Below are 18,258 nucleotides of genomic sequence, written 5' to 3' on the forward strand. Positions count from 1 at the left end.
TAAAGTATTGTCTCATTTAAACTGCATCGTAACACACAAACATACACAGGAACAGCAAGTCGAATTACCAAAGGCAATCTTAATTCCAGTATTCCTAACCATTCCTTTCAAGTGGTCAAATTTCCAAACTGTTCCTCAGTTATTTTAAAAAGACAAAAAGTAAAATTATGAGGAGAGAATTTACTATGTGAGATTATATTGACCTTTTATTAGTGCCTTGTTTCTGATTTTTGTTGTTAGTGCTATTAGTTACTCCATTAGCTCTAATAAGATGTTACCTTCTATGTAAATCAGATGGTATGGAGAAACTTAACTCATAATCCAGTGGGTTTTGCAACTGTCTTTAAATTTCAGAAGGACATAGGTATGAGTATTCCGACTTCTGCTTTGTGTCAGAAAAACAAGGACAATGTAACTAGGTCAGAACAGACACATAGCTCAGCCTATCTGCTGATTTCTGTTGGATCACTGGTGTACCCAAGGAAGGGTGCAAGGTGAACACCTAGTGCTATTTTCATTATATGCTCCTAATTTATGTAGCTTAGAAAGTTCCTGTGCCACAGTTTGTCGTTTGCTCATAATCCATTTTTTGTTTTAATCATTTGGCCAACTGTATGTTGAATCTATGTAGATTTTATCAGGCAACCTTATGGTGCGGGATTACAAGCAAGGTATTTAAAAGGTTATCGTATGAAGTACCTTCTTAGGTTTGATTTTTTTTTTTTTAATTATTATTTTTTCTTTGGACCTGCTGCTTGGTTCCCTGCCTTCAAACCATTATTTATAGGCAGGAATTATACACAAGGTACTTCATTTCTGTTAGTAGAGCAGAAGGAGATCTGTAAAGCAAAACAGTTAATGATGAGGACCCGTCAACCACAGAGTGCTTGCTTTAGGTGTTTTAATTCAGAGGGGTTCAGGTCTGGATCCCTGTTCTGCAAGCATCCACAGGAGCAAGATCGTAGATGCTTGGAGTGCATCTTTTGGTTTAGTTTCATCAAAAAAGGAATCCTGTTCTGTGCACTCTAAGACCAGATGTGAACCAGGGTTTATAAACAGAAATGTCTAAAGGATTAACTTGAAAAGCCCATGTCTGATGCAAACTAAAACACTGATGTAGGCACATCAGCTGAAGTAGATGATTGCTGTCTAAGTAGGAGACCTTTACCCTTTCTGTCCTGCTGAGGAACTCAGCCCAATACTTCATCAGAAGCACAATCCAGTAAAGGAAAGGGAATTTGAATCCACTTAACAGGTAGACCAGTAAGTACAAGGAACGACTCAGTGAATTAAATAAAACTTCGGCAGAGAAAACTGCGTGACTAATGGTTGGCATAAAATTTCCAGTGAAATTATACAAGTTTTCCAAATTTAGAAACAGGTAAGGTAAGATCTTATAAAGCATTGGGTAATCTTTATGGTTGAATCACTTCTGGACATTTAATCTGTAAATAATTCCTTATATACAGTTCTGAATTTATTCAAAATTATTGTTTGTAAAATAGGTTTGCCTCTTCATAAAATTCATTAAGGATGAGAACAAATACCATTTCAGTTATTAAGGAAAGAGACAAAGTAATGTCTCGTTAATGAAAACTATATTTCATTAATGTGAAAGAAAATGTAAAATAAAAATGGAGGTTTTTTACAAATGTACTGCTGAAAATCAAAAGTATCTTGCATAGAGAGATTAAAAGTAGTAAACCGTGAACCCCGATGATACCTTCACAGACTCATCTAAAGAGATATTGTGACCTTTGCAAATATAAGACAAAAGAGATTACTTTGAGATGCATATGAAAAATCGTGTTGGTGATGCAAGTCCTTAATCAGGTCCATCAGCCATAACTCTTCAATTTTTGTGTTTTACTACTTTTTTCCTTTAAACCATACTTACGTTCATTATCCGTAAGATTTATTCACGGATGTTAATCATTACCTTATCGTAGTACCAACTTCATGCGTATAATAACTTTTTATGTAATGCATTTTCCCATACTTATCTCCTTATACATGCTGTGAATTTAAAAGTATAATGTAGTATGTTTATTTTTAGTACACCTCCTGATAATCTCTCAATTCAAGAATTTCAGAAGAATGAGAGTATTGATGTTGAGGTAAGGAGGCTATGAAAAATATATTAGACTGTTGAATATAATGTGATAGTGACATTCACAGATTGCGTTTGGTTCTGAAGTAGTTTGCTTCTTATCCACTCAAGTTCCCACCAGCGCAGAGTGGCTAAACAAGAATGTGTTTCTCCCTCAAACCCGTTATCTGACTCTTACTTACTATGTTATTGCCAAGCGATTACACAGGTAATTGTAAACCATGGAGGAAGCTGACAATTAAACCTAAGTGAGTGCTTTCTGTGTGGAGGGTGGACATTCAGTCAGCAATGACATTGTTGCCCTCCAGATGTGTTCTCGATATTTAAAACCTTGTGTGTAAATGGAGAAATTATGTATTGCTTGTGCAGTACAGGGGGGCTGTAAGTATAAAAGAGATGATGGTTGGTTGGATGAGGCCGAGGAAAATTAAGAGAAGATGATACTTGGAAGGAAGAGGGACTGGTCCCCTTTCACACCAAGACAAAGAGATGTGGCAGACCAGGGATTAGGGGTACAAAGGAAAGGGGGTTGCAGAGAAGGCATGGCAGTATCTGTGGGTTTGATCTCCTGTCATCGCTCCAGAGTGGCAGCTGGGACACAAAGACTGCTAGATGAAAAGCAGGAGCGGCTCTGTGTGCAGCGAGCAGAACTCTGAGATCTAATGCATTAATTTATGGAGATCTCAACCCATTTTGTTCCTGAACGCAAGCATCGAAACCAAGGATAGAAAGCATTTGAGTTAATGTGCATTGCCTTAAGCTCGTTTAGATAATTAACTCACTTGTTCTGCCTTGCAGATGCCACATTGTAAGCATATGATATATGTTTTAATGTCATAGTGAGGATATTGAATTGAGTGGAGGGAGAGGGAGACTCCTAATTTTAGATCTTCTCTTTTCGAAACCGTAAATTCAATTTGAACAATATTCTTCGAATGTCAGTGGAAATCTGAGTGATAACTGCTTCAGAAACTCTGATAAAAGTGGGGGGAAAAAAGTTTATTATGTCAAGCTTAATGTTACACTCAATTTCTTGACATATCTGCGAATTTTAAAAGCTAGCATTGGAGGATTTTGTGAAGTTTCATTAAGCATGTCTCTTTTGTTTAATGTTTCTGTCTTCTTTGTACTAGAATTACAACTTTAATATTCAGAAAACCAATATAAATATATTTAATTTATTTTAGGTGGTGCAGCTTATCAGCACAGAGATACTGCCATATGCCAATTTTATTCCCAAGGATTTTGTTGGTCAAATAATGACTATGCTTAATAAAGGCTCGATACATTCTCAGTCCTCGTCCTTTACAGGTATGGTACCCGAATGACAAAATATACAGAAAATGGGGTTTAAATCTACTAGACAGTAATGAAGTGTTGAGAGTACTTACTCTGATAAAGACTTGAAGTTCGATGCCATGTATTTATTATAGACTGTTTGTTATCCAGCTTGTTTTTATAAACTCTATTCTATTTCATGGAAGTTGCCAAGCATTCCTTGCAAGTTTTAAAAAGTTATTTCCTTACTTCATGGTCAGTATTATCTATAATATGTATTGTATTACTTTATACTTTCTACATAGTTTGTTTTGCACTGTGCCAGCAGAAATAGTTCTAAGAATAGTTTCAGGTAATTGTAAGACAGGCGTAATATCCCATTCTTAAAAACTAAATGACCTTAGTGTAAATATATGGTGTATCTAACCAGTATCTTCTTTGCCTTTAAGAAAAAACATCTACAGTTTTTTTGGGAAAGGTGAAAAAAATGGACATAGAAGCCATTACAGGGAAAAATATTTGGGTTGTACAGTACCAAATGTTAGTATTTATGATGTAGAACTGCCGTTGCTGGGTTTTTTTCTTAATTGATTTGATATATTTTGTTATTAGAGCAATGTCAAGTAGGTGACATGTTACTGAATGTGTTGCATATTTTATCTTTTATTTTTGGAACAATTGTGATTGTTGCAGTCACTTTTTCTTAGAATGTATTCTTCATATTTATTCATATCACTGTTACTATTTTTTAATACTAGGGAAGTGATAACATTTTTGCAAAATATAATGAACTAATTGAAATGCAACATTTAGCATATTGGCATGCACACTACACAATTAAATATGTCATCTTATTTGACAGAGGCTGAAATAGATATTCGAATGAGAGAGGAGTTTTCTAAGGTGTGTTTTGAAACACTGCTCCAGTTTTCATTCAGTAATAAAGTCACAACTCCTCAGGAAGGCTACATCTCTAGAATGGCACTTTCTGTGCTCTTGAAAAGGTCACAGGATGTGTTGCATCGCTACATAGAAGATGAGAGACTGAGTGGCAAATGTCCTCTTCCACGGTAAGTACATTGTCTTTAGGAGATGAAAGGTATTGCCAGTAGTTTATGAGAAGGTTGCATTCAAAATATCAGTCAGTCATTAAAAAAGTATTGTGTGTGTGTGTGGAAATTAAAAGCCAGGGAAATGTTTATGGGTGAGACATTTCAAATAAAATACTGATACCAAGTTTTTTTGAAAAAGCTTTAAATAATAATGGTCAGATTCAGTGCTGTTACATAGAAATAGGAATGTGACTCAGTAACTAACATTTTCAGTTACTGAAACAATGTTTCTGATATCTATAACGTAATATTTCTGAAATCTGATTTCCCTTTATTCCTAGTACAGCTGTGTATAGTTTATAAATTGAGAGGTAGAGCCGCCTCAAAAATAAGATAAAGTATCCAAACAGCAACACTCTGAATCATTACTCAAGTAATTGTTCTTGAAACAGAAAAGTTGACCAAAGTACCAGGAAATTCTTTACATCGGAACTTGTTTAAATTGCACTTAACTTTTGAAGGTTTTGATCATGAATGATGAAATTGATTATTTTCATGTTACAGTTAATGATGTACATGAGTATTTTCAGATTGAGATGTGTATGCTCTTACTGTTTCCAGTATCAAATCTAAAGCTATCCTGGCTGAGACAGCAGCAATGATGGTAGGAAAGTTAAAGACAGATGATATCCTTAATGTCTAAATATCTTTTTTTGTAGTCTTCATTGCAGCTGTTTCCATTACGTGGGGTTTTTTTAAAAGTTGTGTAAGTTTTTCATAGAAAATTTAGATTCTTGAGACCAAAATGAGTAGTTGACTGTTTGCATTTTTCCCTCTGTAGGCAACAAGTAACAGAAATCATCTTTGTTTTAAAAGCTGTCAGTACTCTCATAGATTCACTGAAAAAAACTCAACCAGAAAATGGTAAGTTATTGTTAAACAATATGGTTCTAAACAAGGTAACATTTTATCTGCCACAGAGACATATTTATTCTTTCCTGTAGTAATTTTCACACAAATTTGAAAGAAAAGTGTAATCTGTAAGATTCAGTATTTTGTAGTTCTGTGTATATGTAGGTGGCAGGTAGGCTGAAAAAAAAATGACAGCATTTTTCCAATATACCCAAAATTATAAGGTCCTGAGATATGTTTAATAAAATAGAAAACTTCAATTTATGGTGTCTTATTAGATAGAGCTTGGTCTCTTCTAAAAGCAAAGAAACAAAAAACCTTCCATAAAATGTTAATAGAATTCTGTGATATGGGTAGTCTAACTAGATCCTTTTTCTTCTCATGATGCCTGTTTAGGCCACTGTGGATCAGGCTCATGTGGGTGCTCTCTGCGCTTCCAGGGCTGTACAAGTTAAACGAAGGGCCAGGCTGTTTGATACCTGCCCTTGCGGTCTTGCTTTCCCTCCCTTTCTGCTCTAGTACCTCCTGTCTCCCATATTGGGAAAGATGTCTCGGCTCACTGATGCCCAAGTAAATGAATGACAGATGTATTTAAAGGTCTGAATTAAATGGAAAACCTTAACTTCATTTATAATCATGCACCCTGTTCCTCCTGTAAGCTGCACCTACCATATGCATAGGGAGTTCCCACCAGAAGACTTAGGAGTCTTAGTTAAAGCAGCTGTATTGGACTCTGAAACTCTGACAGAATTGCCTGTGCAACATTTCCCTCTACCTCCTTGCTTTTGACATTATCAGGAACAGCAAAAACATTTCAATCCTGAAACAAACAACCAAACCAGCCTTTCCAGCAAACCACTTTTTCTGAAAGAGGGTTTTCTGAAAGAGGCCGTGCCTCGCTGGCAGTGTCCGTGAGCAGCCACGTTTCTGATAATGTGGTTTCCAAGGCTGAGGGCAGAGCTGTGCCAGAATACATAAAGCTTTTTGGTGAGCCCTGAAGGCAACCGAAATGCCACTTTGGTGGACCTTTCTCTTAGAAGGTAGAGTAGCCAACTCTGGACTGTTCCCCACATCCCTCTTCCTGATTCTTCACCTGGTCCATCTGTGGCAGTGATTGCCAAACCTGCTGTGTACTTTCCTATCAAGACAACCACTGGACAAATTACAGAATCACTTTACTCCCACTTCTAGCTTTTAATAATTTTATTTCTTTAAGAAAATTAACAACATTGTCTGAAATCTGGGTTTTGTTCCCTTTTGAAAACAGAGCTAAAACAGATATAAGAAAGGAAGTGACATAATAAGTAAGATTCATGCCACAACGTTTAATTTCATTTGTTGGACTAACAAACTTTACTGTGGATATTTTTGTGTCTTGGTCCAGTGTTTCTCCCTCTGCTTTCTGTAGCTCTAGTAATCTGGAATGATTTGAGATTCATAGAAGGCCTCATTGCTGGCAAGTTTCCAAAAGTTAAATGTGCGTCCAGTTCTATTTTCTGTCAATAACTGAGAAAAGTGGGCAAAAAATGTATGTGGGTTATGGATTTAATAAAAGTAGTATCTTAAATTTGTCAGTTCTTCATCCACAAAACACAGTGAATGACTCACGTGTAGAAACACAGGTGTGTAGCACCATTTTATGAATATCCCATCTGGCTTCCAGCTGCTGCTGCTGCAAAAAGCATATGGCTCTCCTGTAAAAAATCCTCCATTGTATCTGAGAGCCCTGTACAGATGTTGTAGTGTCTGTGTAGCACTAGGTACTTGTGTTTAGGCACCTGAATGTGCCTTTATTTATATAAGTATTGAAAAAAATCTATTGTAGGAGTTTGGACAGTTCTAAGTGATTGAATCTGTTCTTCATTGCAGTTGATGCTAACACATGGGCACAAGTTATTGCCTTGTACCCGACTTTAGTAGAATGTATCACCTGCTCCTCCTCGGAAGTGTGTTCTGCTCTGAAGGAGGCACTGGTTCCCTTCAAGGACTTCATGCATCCACCAGCACCCAAGGTACAGAATGGAGAGTCTTGACCCCATAAGACTTTTTTTTTTTTTTTTCATTTTTGAAGGAGAAAAAGTAGCCAAAAATGTTTGTTCCTGGGTGAAGTTTCTCTGAGGAAATCTCTTGTGACTAGTACTTTGGCAACCAGTGCTGACCGCCTTTTAACTGTACTAACAAGAGCTCAGTAATTAATGAATACAGGTGATATCTCAGAAGTTCCAGAGTGAGTAGCAGTGCAAACTTTTAATACATTTAACTAAATAGTTGGAATCATTTATAATCTAATGTACTTGCTACAGTATCTTGAAGTGGTGGTTGAAAAGTGGGCTTATGTACAGCTTGTTGTGTATGTGTTAATGATGTAATTAAAAATATTTCAATTCAGTCAGATTTATTAGGCTGGTGTTTTGCACCCTTTTTTTGAAGTACGAATTGTACTAAAATTTTATGCAAGATGGTACTGTAACATTCCATATATCTGTAACCAGCCTTTGTAAACAAAGGGAACTGATACACTTGTGTGTATAATAAATGGTACAGTTCTGTATAAAATAGTTGCATTTATTATTTAAATTCTTTTTAAAATATTGATAATGTTAAATGCTTGAAAATGTATTTATTATGAATAAGTTGTATGCTTGCGTTTTTACTTACACTTTGCCTTCTAAACTGCCAGGTATGCTCATTCATATCTGATCATGTTGTTTTTGCTTAACTGAATGTATCTTTTCTGTGGCCAGTGAACATCTAACAAAGGGTCATATGACAAAGGATTGCAGCAAGCAGTCAGGAGTCTGCTGATCTCCAACTTCAAAGTAGTTGACCTGAAATAAGTTTGAATATGCAGAAATCCACTGTAGCACTTCAACACTACCATACCTCACTTCATAAAATATTTGTTTCAAGATGCTTGTTCTACTCATCTCTATGAATTTTTGTAGTTGCAGCCTTGCTTTAAAAAAATGCATATTTGAGGGTTGTGAGCCTTTTTTGACCTTCTTGACAAGTATCACAGTCTTTGAATCATGACTCAAGAAAGGTGATTTCAAATATCTGAAATATTTGGCTGTAATATTTTGTTCAATAATTTTAAGTGCTTTGTTTTATAATGTCTTTACAACCCAAACAAATTGTTCTAATCTTTTAATTATCGACTGTGTCTTATATAAAACCACGAGAAGTGTATTTTTGAAGGTAGCTACTCATTTAGAAGTGCAGTAAAATTTGTCATTAACAAAATGTGAATTTGTTTCACTTTCACATAATACACAATTGAAGCAAAACACTTTTAACTGTATTGTTTTTAAAGTTTGTGACTTAGCACTTAAACTCTTATTTACTTAATTATGATTTCAATAATGTTTCACCTGTATTCACATATTTTTTAACCTGTGATGTGAAAGCACAAAGGCTAAATGTAAACAAACAAAGAAACAAACGAAAAAAAAGAGAGACAGGTGCCTTTCTATGGATTTGAGAATTTCGGAGCTTTCCTTTAGGTTTTTGTTCCTTAAAGGCTTTTGTAGATATTAAAAGAGATTATCATGTATAAGAAATGGCATTTTATCTGTTTGCTTTACATCTTCCTGGCTAAAGGGACATTGACTGGTATATGTAGAAGTAAAAGTTGTAGGAGCTTCAGGTAGCAGGTGTGATGAAGGGGTCAGGGTTAGATTTCTAACCCTGCATGAACAATGTTGTCCAAGCACCGCTTTGAACAGCTTGGTCCCAGAAGGCTGCAGTTTATGGTCCTTGTAAAAAGTTTTCTGTTTCTAGGAACAGTAAACATTGCAGAGGCTTCAAGAGCTTGCAGATTTCTCTGTCGCCAAAGTTGCATGGAACTTAATCGTCAAGCGTGGATAGTTTTTAGAGAACAAACGGTTTACATTAAGAAAACAAATGCTTCCCTTTAATAGAATTTATGTCAAAATAGCTTCTTTGGAGGAGCAGTTCCAGTATACTGCAGAACTGGCTCCCACGTACAGATAACAACATCATCCATACTCTGAAAGTGGCAACTGCTCTCCTAATTACTGGAAGTCAAGGTCTATGAGGTCATTAAAGAAATAAAGTGTGGAGCAGGAAAGAAGGGTATTAATTTGGTTTAGAATTTATCTTAACCAGAATTTCTGGAAAAAGGTGTGCAGACCAAACTGTGGGGGAGTTTATTTCTAATTAGTTTCTAATTGGTTTTTCAGTGACAACACAGAAGCATTCTGTCCAATGAAGCAAATCTTCAGCTTTATCTGTATTTTTAAAAGGGGACATGTAAGATTTTCCTGACTCTAGAGCTTAGAAAATTTACCACCTATGGACATTCATCTTCAAAAGGTTTTGAAAGAAACTACCAATGAGTAAACTTCTTTCCTTTCCTCTTAATTACAAAATGAGTAATATTTGTGCTATTTGAAGCATATTTTAGACATGCAAGCTGAGGCTGACAGTATTCAAACCGCTTTCTCGTATTTTGTATAAATAGTTTAAGAACTAAAAACAAAGCTTCTTAGTTTAGAAAAGAGGATTTTTTGACTAATTTTGTCCGTGAATAAGAATTACTCGCTTTACTGTGCCTTCTTGTCCAGCACTCAAATATGTCTTTGAACTTGAAGTATCAGTTTCTTTTTTCTACCTGTACTTTTTGCTAAATATTTTTAGGGCTTCTTTGATGCAAACAGCATTTTTGAATATTTAAATTTCACATTTTTACATGTTTCTAGCAAGGTAAATCTTGTTCCTGAAGAAATGTTACCTGTTGAGTAGACCCATGTCCGAGTTCTTCTCAAGTCTGTAGGATTGCGTAGTCATGAAAAGTAAAACACGTGGACATTTTCATGATTGGGGTCTGCATTGTGTCACCAAAATCAGCTAGAAAAGGGGTACAGCTGGCTGCACAGAAGTATGTCAGCTGGAAGTCAGAGGGTAAGCATTAATTGCTTATTGAATGTCACTACAATCTTCACCTTTTTCTTCTTCTCCCCAACTTTAAAAAATATATGGATTGGGAATCCAAAGAGAACATGTGAGGGTCTTACAGATTATTAGAAAGTTCATATCAAGATTTTGGATTTCTTGGGAAAACTTGTATGTCTCATTGCCATGACCATTGCCTTAATGTACACAAGGTTTTAAGATCACATAGTAACTCTGATTAAAAAAAAAAAAAAAAAAAAAGGAACAGATGCCTGAAGCTGGGAACTTCTTACGAAAAATCTCGTTCTTAGAAGTAACCTACAGTAGTTATTTGCTTATCATCAGAGATGCTTATCTAACAGTTCTGTTCCCTTGTACATGCGCTTACTTCCTCACCTGCTTTATTGGTCAACTGTGGAATGTTACTGGACATTAAGCCACATAAAATACACGGTCACCGTTAGTTATTTTACAAGAGCAAGTAGGAGTACCTCTGTGAAACTTCAATAGTTTATTATCATATTCTGCAGATTGGGAGGGGCTTTTTGTTTGTTTGTTTGTTTTCAAACAGGATGAATTGTTTCTTCTTGTCAAATGGAAAATCTTCTCATAGCTGACCTTGGACTCTTCAGGCAGGATATTTTTAATGAGGTTAATGCCTTTCTTTTCCTCAGCACATGACAAACACAATACTAGCCATCAGTGTATTCTACGGAAATTCATTTAGAAGTTCTTGGAGGAGGGAAAAAGGATGTTTTCTCCTTATCTGTTTTGGTACAGCTCTGTTCTGTGTCCTTCACTACTTGTTCACCTCAAATTTGCAGCTGGCCACTCATTCCCTACGTGGGCAGGCACCTTCTACAACCTTCAACTTGAATGCTTCCGAGTCAGGTGAGGTTCTACAAGCGAAAGAAGGAATCGCTGTGCACAGTTGCGTTGCGAGTGGTGCACATTCTGCCTGCAGATAGTGCTGCATGGCTGTATGGCTGCTCACAGTGAAGCGTGTCAGAATGTTACAAATAAGGCAGCTGGGGTTCAAGGAGTGTTTAAATTGAGATCCCAACTAGTGCGCAGACATGGCCTACATCTGTACATGTACGGCATTTAGTTTCCTTCAGCAAAACATTGATAGAGTATTTGTGCTCCCTGAGAAAAACAAATTTTAGTTGGACTTCTGCATAGGTAAAAAGACTTTCCTCCTAACACACTGGCTGATAATAACTTCCAGTAACTTTTTGTGCTTAAAAAAATGTGATAATGTATTGTACAGTGTCTTCAGAAGCAGTGAGTTGGCTTCATTAATATTTCGTTGTATTCAGTGGAGGTTCTGCTGTTTGACTTCACAAGGAGAAAAAAATATCAGCACTCTCCCAAAAGACTCCAGTCCACCGTGTCTAATTCTTTCGAATTTTCTCAGTTACGTAGCCTCACACTTGAGTAACTTTGAGTATATGGATAATTCTTAGAAGTTATTTTCAGATTACGTGATGACAATGCTAGGGAGTTCCAGTCGTGTCCTTACATGCAGCAGTGAGTTCTGCTGGCATCCTCATGTCTTTTCGTGTTTGGTTGGCTTTTGTTTTTTACTTCATGATAATGCAAGAAAAAAAATCAGAATTATTTCATATTGGAGTTGAACAAAAGCATTTGTCTATAGTACCTTTATATGCCACTGTACTGACAACTTTCTTCTTTCAGGGTTTAAGAAGTATTACTTGTTCTGAAAAAAGGAATGTACACCTACATATATAGCTCACTATCTATGCCCTGGTACTCATATAAATTCAATCAAGACCTTGCTTATTGTAGCAAAATGTGAACCAGCAACTCTAGTCAAGGTTCTTCTGTCTTCTTCACCCTAAAGAAATTGTAACATGCATTGTAGAATACTGTTCAACCTTGTTCTTAATGTTGTCTATCTAGATATATCTATGAGTACATCTACAGAAATTCTAGTTTCTTTTTCTTGAAAATAGTATTTTGGAAATTTACTATATGTGAAATAAACTATATAGGAATAAATCACGTAAAAATATTAACAATGTTTACAATTTATAAAGTCATCTCTACATTTGTGTGAAATAAAAAGTAAATTCTTCATAATTCCTATTTTGCTTAGGCGTTGGGCCATGAAAGTTATGACGTCCGTAAAGTTACACTTCTGTTTATGCACACAGCAAAGGCTCCTGGAGCAGTTACTGATCCTGTTTGACTGCCTATCTGGTGGAAGACGAAACATTTATTGTTGAAGCAGAGCTTAACACCTGTGTTATGAGCTTTTACCACTCAGGAGCAATCTGGTAGACATTTCCTTTTGCTCCCTCCGAACTAGTTACTAACCAGCTTATAGATGGGAAACTCTTAATGGACATTTGTCTGATCTCTTTAAGTGACTTACCTGTAAGCGCTTACTAACATTTACTACATTATCACGTACTATTTTGCTATCTGATCTGTTACTTTAAGACACATTATTGAGGAATAATGAGATATGCCAGTGCTCCTACTTTCTCCCTGGATCTCCCACACGTTTTCTGACAATACCTTTCTGTGTGTGCTTTTCTTCAAGTTTTGGGGGCAGGGACTATTTGTCTAGACAGTATTTTGCATATCAGGGCAAGAGCAAGACCAATAAAAATGACTGTAAAAGTCTGTGTGGAACATAGACTTCATTTAGGGAGTAAATACTCTTTAGGGTTCATGAGTTTGTTTCTATTATAAATGTGTGTTTTGCAGTACTGATATAACCATATTACAGTTGCAGTAATGTTGGAATGTTCTTGAATGTTGGAAAGTATCAGACAAGGTGGCTCATTCCTTGTGAAGAAATACAATAGAACTCAAAAATTTCTTTGCTTCTTACAGCCTTTTAAGTTTTATTTAGTTGAAAATACAGAGATAATTATGATGGCAGTGATGTGCAAAGAAAGGATCTCTCTAGATTTTGAATTATACAGAAGTCTATCACCCAAAGTGGTGAAATTGTATGAAAAGTAGGAAGAGGACGGTGGTGCCAGATGAATATAGAAATGGTCAGGAAGAAGGAAACTTTTTATGATAGGTGAAACTTAAAATCAGCTAAGCAAATCACATGAATCTTCAAATGGAATCAGAACTGGATGACTGAGCAGTGGCTTTTCGCACTTATACCACGAATGTGCAGTATGTTACAGTAGAAAGTCCTCAAGGGACATAGAGAAGATAAAATAATTATTTCCTCTTTTTGTCCTTTGAAGTCACTTAAGGATTAATATATTTATCTTCCATTGTAGAAAACTGTTTTGCAAATGTGCATTTTTTTTCATTCCAGTGGGGGCTTTCAGGTTTATTTTAACATCTAATGTTCATTAGAAACATTTGATTAAGAACTTGGCTGTTACTATTGAGTGTTACCAATACAGAAAGCCAAGTTTTGAAGCAGTCTTGTCACAGAGAGTGCTAAGAATTGATTGCAAATACATATGGTTGTTCTTTGGGAAAAGAATAATTAAAGATGCTTCACTGGAAGCTACAGTGTTTTATTAAAAATTTACCTTTAAAAAAAAAAAAAAGATAAAGCAACTAAAATTAGAGGATGAAAAGCTGAGGAATCTAAATGTGGGCTAATCTAATGCAATACTCAGAATTTCCAGGCTCTGTCCAAGAGCACAACTCTGATCCTGGAAAGGAATCTGAAAAGCCCATGCTAAAAATTTTGCTTATATGAGGATGGCTTTCTCCAAAACCAAATTTGCAATAGAAATTATCATTAGCAGAAATGCCCCTAGTTTCCAGAGGTGCAGAAATTTCAGAAAATATACTATGTGCATTTTCTGTCCAGCTAGTCTGATCTTTCATCCTGTCATTGTTCTCCCTGTCACTTTTCAAGGCAGGTGTATCACAAACCATTACAGTTTGCATAGTATGTGTATAGTATTGTGAAGGAATCAGCTATGATTATGAAAAAATTGGATGGTTTAAGACAACTTGGGTAAGAAAGACAGTGAAATTAAATATTCGTGATTCTTAGGGCAGAGGGAGAACATCAAAATAAAGATCACTGGACTTCAAGAAGGCAGACTTCAGAAAATTGCTAGGTAAGATCTCACAGATGTCTTGGATAAGAGAGGAACTGAGGAGATAAGACAGTTCCATGGAGATGCGAAGGTCATGACTGAAAGTATATCCCCATGGAGGAGACGAGGATTCGCTGTCGTAAGAGACCAGCTCAGTTAAATGAGGAATTTCATTGACTTCAATCACAAGTCGAGGAGGCCTACAGAAGGTGGAAATTCGGTTACCATCAAAGAACAGTGTTAACAGATAGGGATGAAAGTACATGAGATAAAACTGCCAACTGACAGAGGATATATACATAAGTAGTAAAAGATTTGTGCTAACAAAAGTGCTGACTAAAAAGAGGACAGCTATTGACACAAGTGATCCTGTGTTTGGTTCAGATTTACAATTTGTGTGCTGAATTTTTTCATTTGTTATAGCGATCCAAAAAGTCAAAAATCAACTGCGGGTGTATTACTCATGCAATTTGAGTGACAAAGACTGAATAAGCTTACCTAGAAGAAGGAAAATAGGACAGAAAATAGATATATTATCAAATTCACTGGGCCCGAAGAATTTCTTCCTGGTATTTAAAGAACTAATCTGAGGAATGTCAGCATTTTAAAAATCATCTTTGAAAACTAATGTAAGACAAGAGAAGTAGCAGATGACTGAAAGAATGGCAAAAAGCCAGTGCTTTAACTTTTTAAGGACAAAATGGAGGAGATGGAAATTATAGATCAACTGGCCTGACATTCATTCTTTTTTTCCTGGCAAGTAAAAATGAGCATCTGCTGTTAGTATCACAAAGGTATCCATGACGTGCATAACGACTGATAGGTATTTGCTATGATCAAGTCACAGAAACCCAGTCTCATTTCTTTCTATGAAAAAGTGACAGATCTTGTGGATGGGGATGAGAACTAGTTGCTAAATATTTTAGTAAGGCTTTGGACACTGTTTCACATGACTCTTTCATAAGCAAACCAGGGAAACAAAGTCTGTCCAAGAAGGCAGGACCCTAAAAGTCAGTATTAGTTGATCAGGGTCAGAGTGTGCAGATTGGGATTCTACGTGTAGTGTCTCTGCATACAATGTAAGGATAAGAGAGTGTGCTTAGTAAATTGGTAGCAAATCGACAGATGTATTACAACTGTGCTAGAAAATAAGATTATAACATCTCACCTGGTGAAGTGGTCTCTCAAAAACCAGGATGCAATTCATCAAGATGACTGGAAGGTGCTGCTGTTAAGCAGCAGTCAGCTTTTTCCATTTAATTTTGCCAGCTTTCTTGTATAGGAGACTTGAATTTCAAAACAGTTTTGGTGATTTTCCTTAGAAAATCGCTCCAGTGTTAAGATGGCTGTCAGTGCAAACAGCTGTCATTACCACCATCAAGAACTAGATCTGAGAACACATTTTGCAACAGTTTCTAATAATAGAAGTATAAAACTAAAACTAAAAACTAAAATTTTATACCAACTTTCTGAACTGTTACATTTCTGTGCATAATCCATAATTTTATAACATTTAATCTGTACAATGATTGTGTAATTGTCTTTAAAGCATCCAGTCGAAACTTTTCTTTAAATAAATCTTCATTTTTCAGTTCTGTATCAAACACCTGATCTCTACTCACATGGTCTTAAAACATTTCAACTAACAATGTATGTTACATCTTAACAAATTAAGGTGTATATTAAAAATAGGATGGAATTCTTGCAATAGAAACAGTACTGAGTGGTATTACCAACAGAATAGGGTCTTTGTGTTGTATTGTAGAATGTATCAAATATCATAGAAAAACTACAATGCATTAGTTATCATCCACTTTTCTGACTCAGAATGTCATAGTCCTTGTGTCCTATCAGACAGTAACATGCTAAAAACTGATTGTTCTGCTTCTGAGGTCCTTATTAGCATCTATGTCTTGATTATGAAATAGATATGATAAAAAGGGTAAAATACCTGTGTGTTTACTATGCAAACTGCAGCATTTCATTACCAAGAGATTCATTGCTCAAATTTCCTTTATTATCTACATTTAGAGGAGTTCTCAGATAAGCTTATTTTTAAAATCAGTATGATGTGCTTCTCTGTTCATGTTAATATATTTATTCCCACCAGTGGTCCAGAACCTTAAGAACTTCTAAAGGAATGTCATTTGTCAGCACCATAATCCTCTTTTCCCCTGAAGCATGTTCCTTACGAAAAGGACGTGTTAAATACAGTGGCCAGCTTTTTCCTCAATCAAAAATACTGCAATGTTGAAACATACTCAAAGGCCTCAGCCCATGCTGCCTGTCAGTTTAATGTCATTGAGGGTTTTTTGGTCTGTTTCGTTTTTAGAAGGAACTACCAATAGATAAATAAGAAAGAAAATCCCTGGTAAGTCAGATATCTGTTTGGCATCTTCACAGTTTTGTTACTGAAGATCCTGATCTTTAAACTGGAACCATATCTGCCTTAGGCTTGGCATGAGTCTCCATGGCCAGTGATATTTCCGAAGTTGACAGCTTCAAGACTTGCAGAGGCTGGTGAGGATGAGAGCCTGTTGGAAACTTGAAACTCCATGTCACCTGGTCTGTTGTTTTTAATGTTAACTATTGCTTACTTGGAACTATTAAAGTTGCTATGGAATTGGTTGTGTTTCTGACTTCCTTGACAGAAGACTTGCACTTCTTTCTCCCATCACATCACAGACTAATGCCTGGCCATGAGGGGAGGGATGGATGGAGAGGCTCCATACAAAAATGGCAACCAGAACTGGATTGCCAACCAACAGAGGACCTTCAAAAGGCACAGAGAGCAGTCTGGTTTTGATCAGCCTCTCTCACGAGAAAACGTGGAAGAGGACAGGAGCATTATGTGTGTAGTGCTGCTGGCACGTACATTACAAAGAACTGGTTTCTGCAGTACCTCACAACTGTTACTTGCACATCTACTTAGTGAACGTCTGTTCATGCCTCAGGGCTTGGCATTGTAGCATAATATGGTACTACCTTACCACTAAAATGAGCCACAAAGTCTGCACATAGTACAAGTTTTACTCAGTTTGTTAACAAGATGCATTTCATGGGTGTATCCAATACATTTAAAACAGATCAACCTAAAAGAATTTGGATGCCATTTTTTGTACTATTTGACTTTGCGTCCAAATAAAGCTCTGTGCAAACTAATGAAGTGTTAAATAATCAAGAAAAATATACTCAACTATTTTCTGATAAAATGTAACCATTTAGCATCTAATCAGCTATAGCATTGTTAACTATGTAAAATGTATGACCTAGTTATAAAAGGTAGCCAGTCTTAGTGCGGTGACTATTTAATTGCAAACAAACATTTAAATAATTGCAAATGAGGTAATAATCTTTTAGAAGGGAGAAATACAGATGCAAAATGAGGTTTAAAACATAGTTCCCTGCTTATTTAAATCATTATTAAAAACAAGTCACTTTTGACAGAAATCATTCTTCCTGTAATCAAAGTTAGGAGAGGCAGTATGGAGTGTTTGCTTGGAGAGGCACAAGTTGGATTCCTCTTCTGAGATTCAGGTAAATACAATGTTGAGGTCTCCCCCAAGATTAACCAGCCTGGCTTTCACCTGCCGTCAGGGAAGACAAACAGGCGGGCCCAATCCATCCTAAAAGAGGTCATGTAAGCTATCACATGGAAGTCCCAGTTCTTGCTGCAGGTGCACAGGACAACTAGTTTAGCCGTAGACATCTGGCGTTCTGTGGGGTTTTTTTCCAGTTTACTTTGGTCGTCTCAAAATGGGGAAGATGAATCTTGGTCAGTGGCTCAGACAACCACGGTAAATGCAACTGACTTAGCTATTGCAGTGTGCTGATGGTACTATAGGTTTTTTGACCTCTTCTAAGAGGATTTTCTGATTTTTTTTTTGTTGTTTATGGGGGAGGAGGGGGTCAGGGTGGGTTTTTTTGTTTTCACATG

General features: G+C 36.3%; 1 protein-coding gene across 5 annotated transcripts in view; it reads left to right on the forward strand.

Annotated features, from left to right (window-relative positions):
* Nucleotides 1–16,935, forward strand: part of MON2 (MON2 homolog, regulator of endosome-to-Golgi trafficking) — an 84,516-nt gene extending 67,581 nt beyond the window's left edge. For 2 of the 5 annotated variants that reach the window (XM_065654494.1, XM_065654174.1), the window contains 6 exons: nt 2,057–2,117; nt 3,298–3,421; nt 4,251–4,458; nt 5,282–5,364; nt 7,222–7,364; nt 11,091–12,196. In XM_065654494.1, the coding sequence (XP_065510566.1) occupies nt 2,057–2,117; nt 3,298–3,421; nt 4,251–4,458; nt 5,282–5,364; nt 7,222–7,364; nt 11,091–11,234 (763 nt within the window). In that variant the 3' untranslated portion in view covers nt 11,235–12,196. The other 3 variants (XM_065654254.1, XM_065654412.1, XM_065654328.1) reach the window with 3 other exon arrangements.
* The last annotated feature ends 1,323 nt before the right edge of the window (nt 16,936–18,258 follow it).

Source organism: Caloenas nicobarica, chromosome 1 (assembly GCF_036013445.1).
Source record: "Caloenas nicobarica isolate bCalNic1 chromosome 1, bCalNic1.hap1, whole genome shotgun sequence".
Classification (NCBI taxonomy): Eukaryota; Metazoa; Chordata; class Aves; order Columbiformes; family Columbidae; genus Caloenas; species Caloenas nicobarica.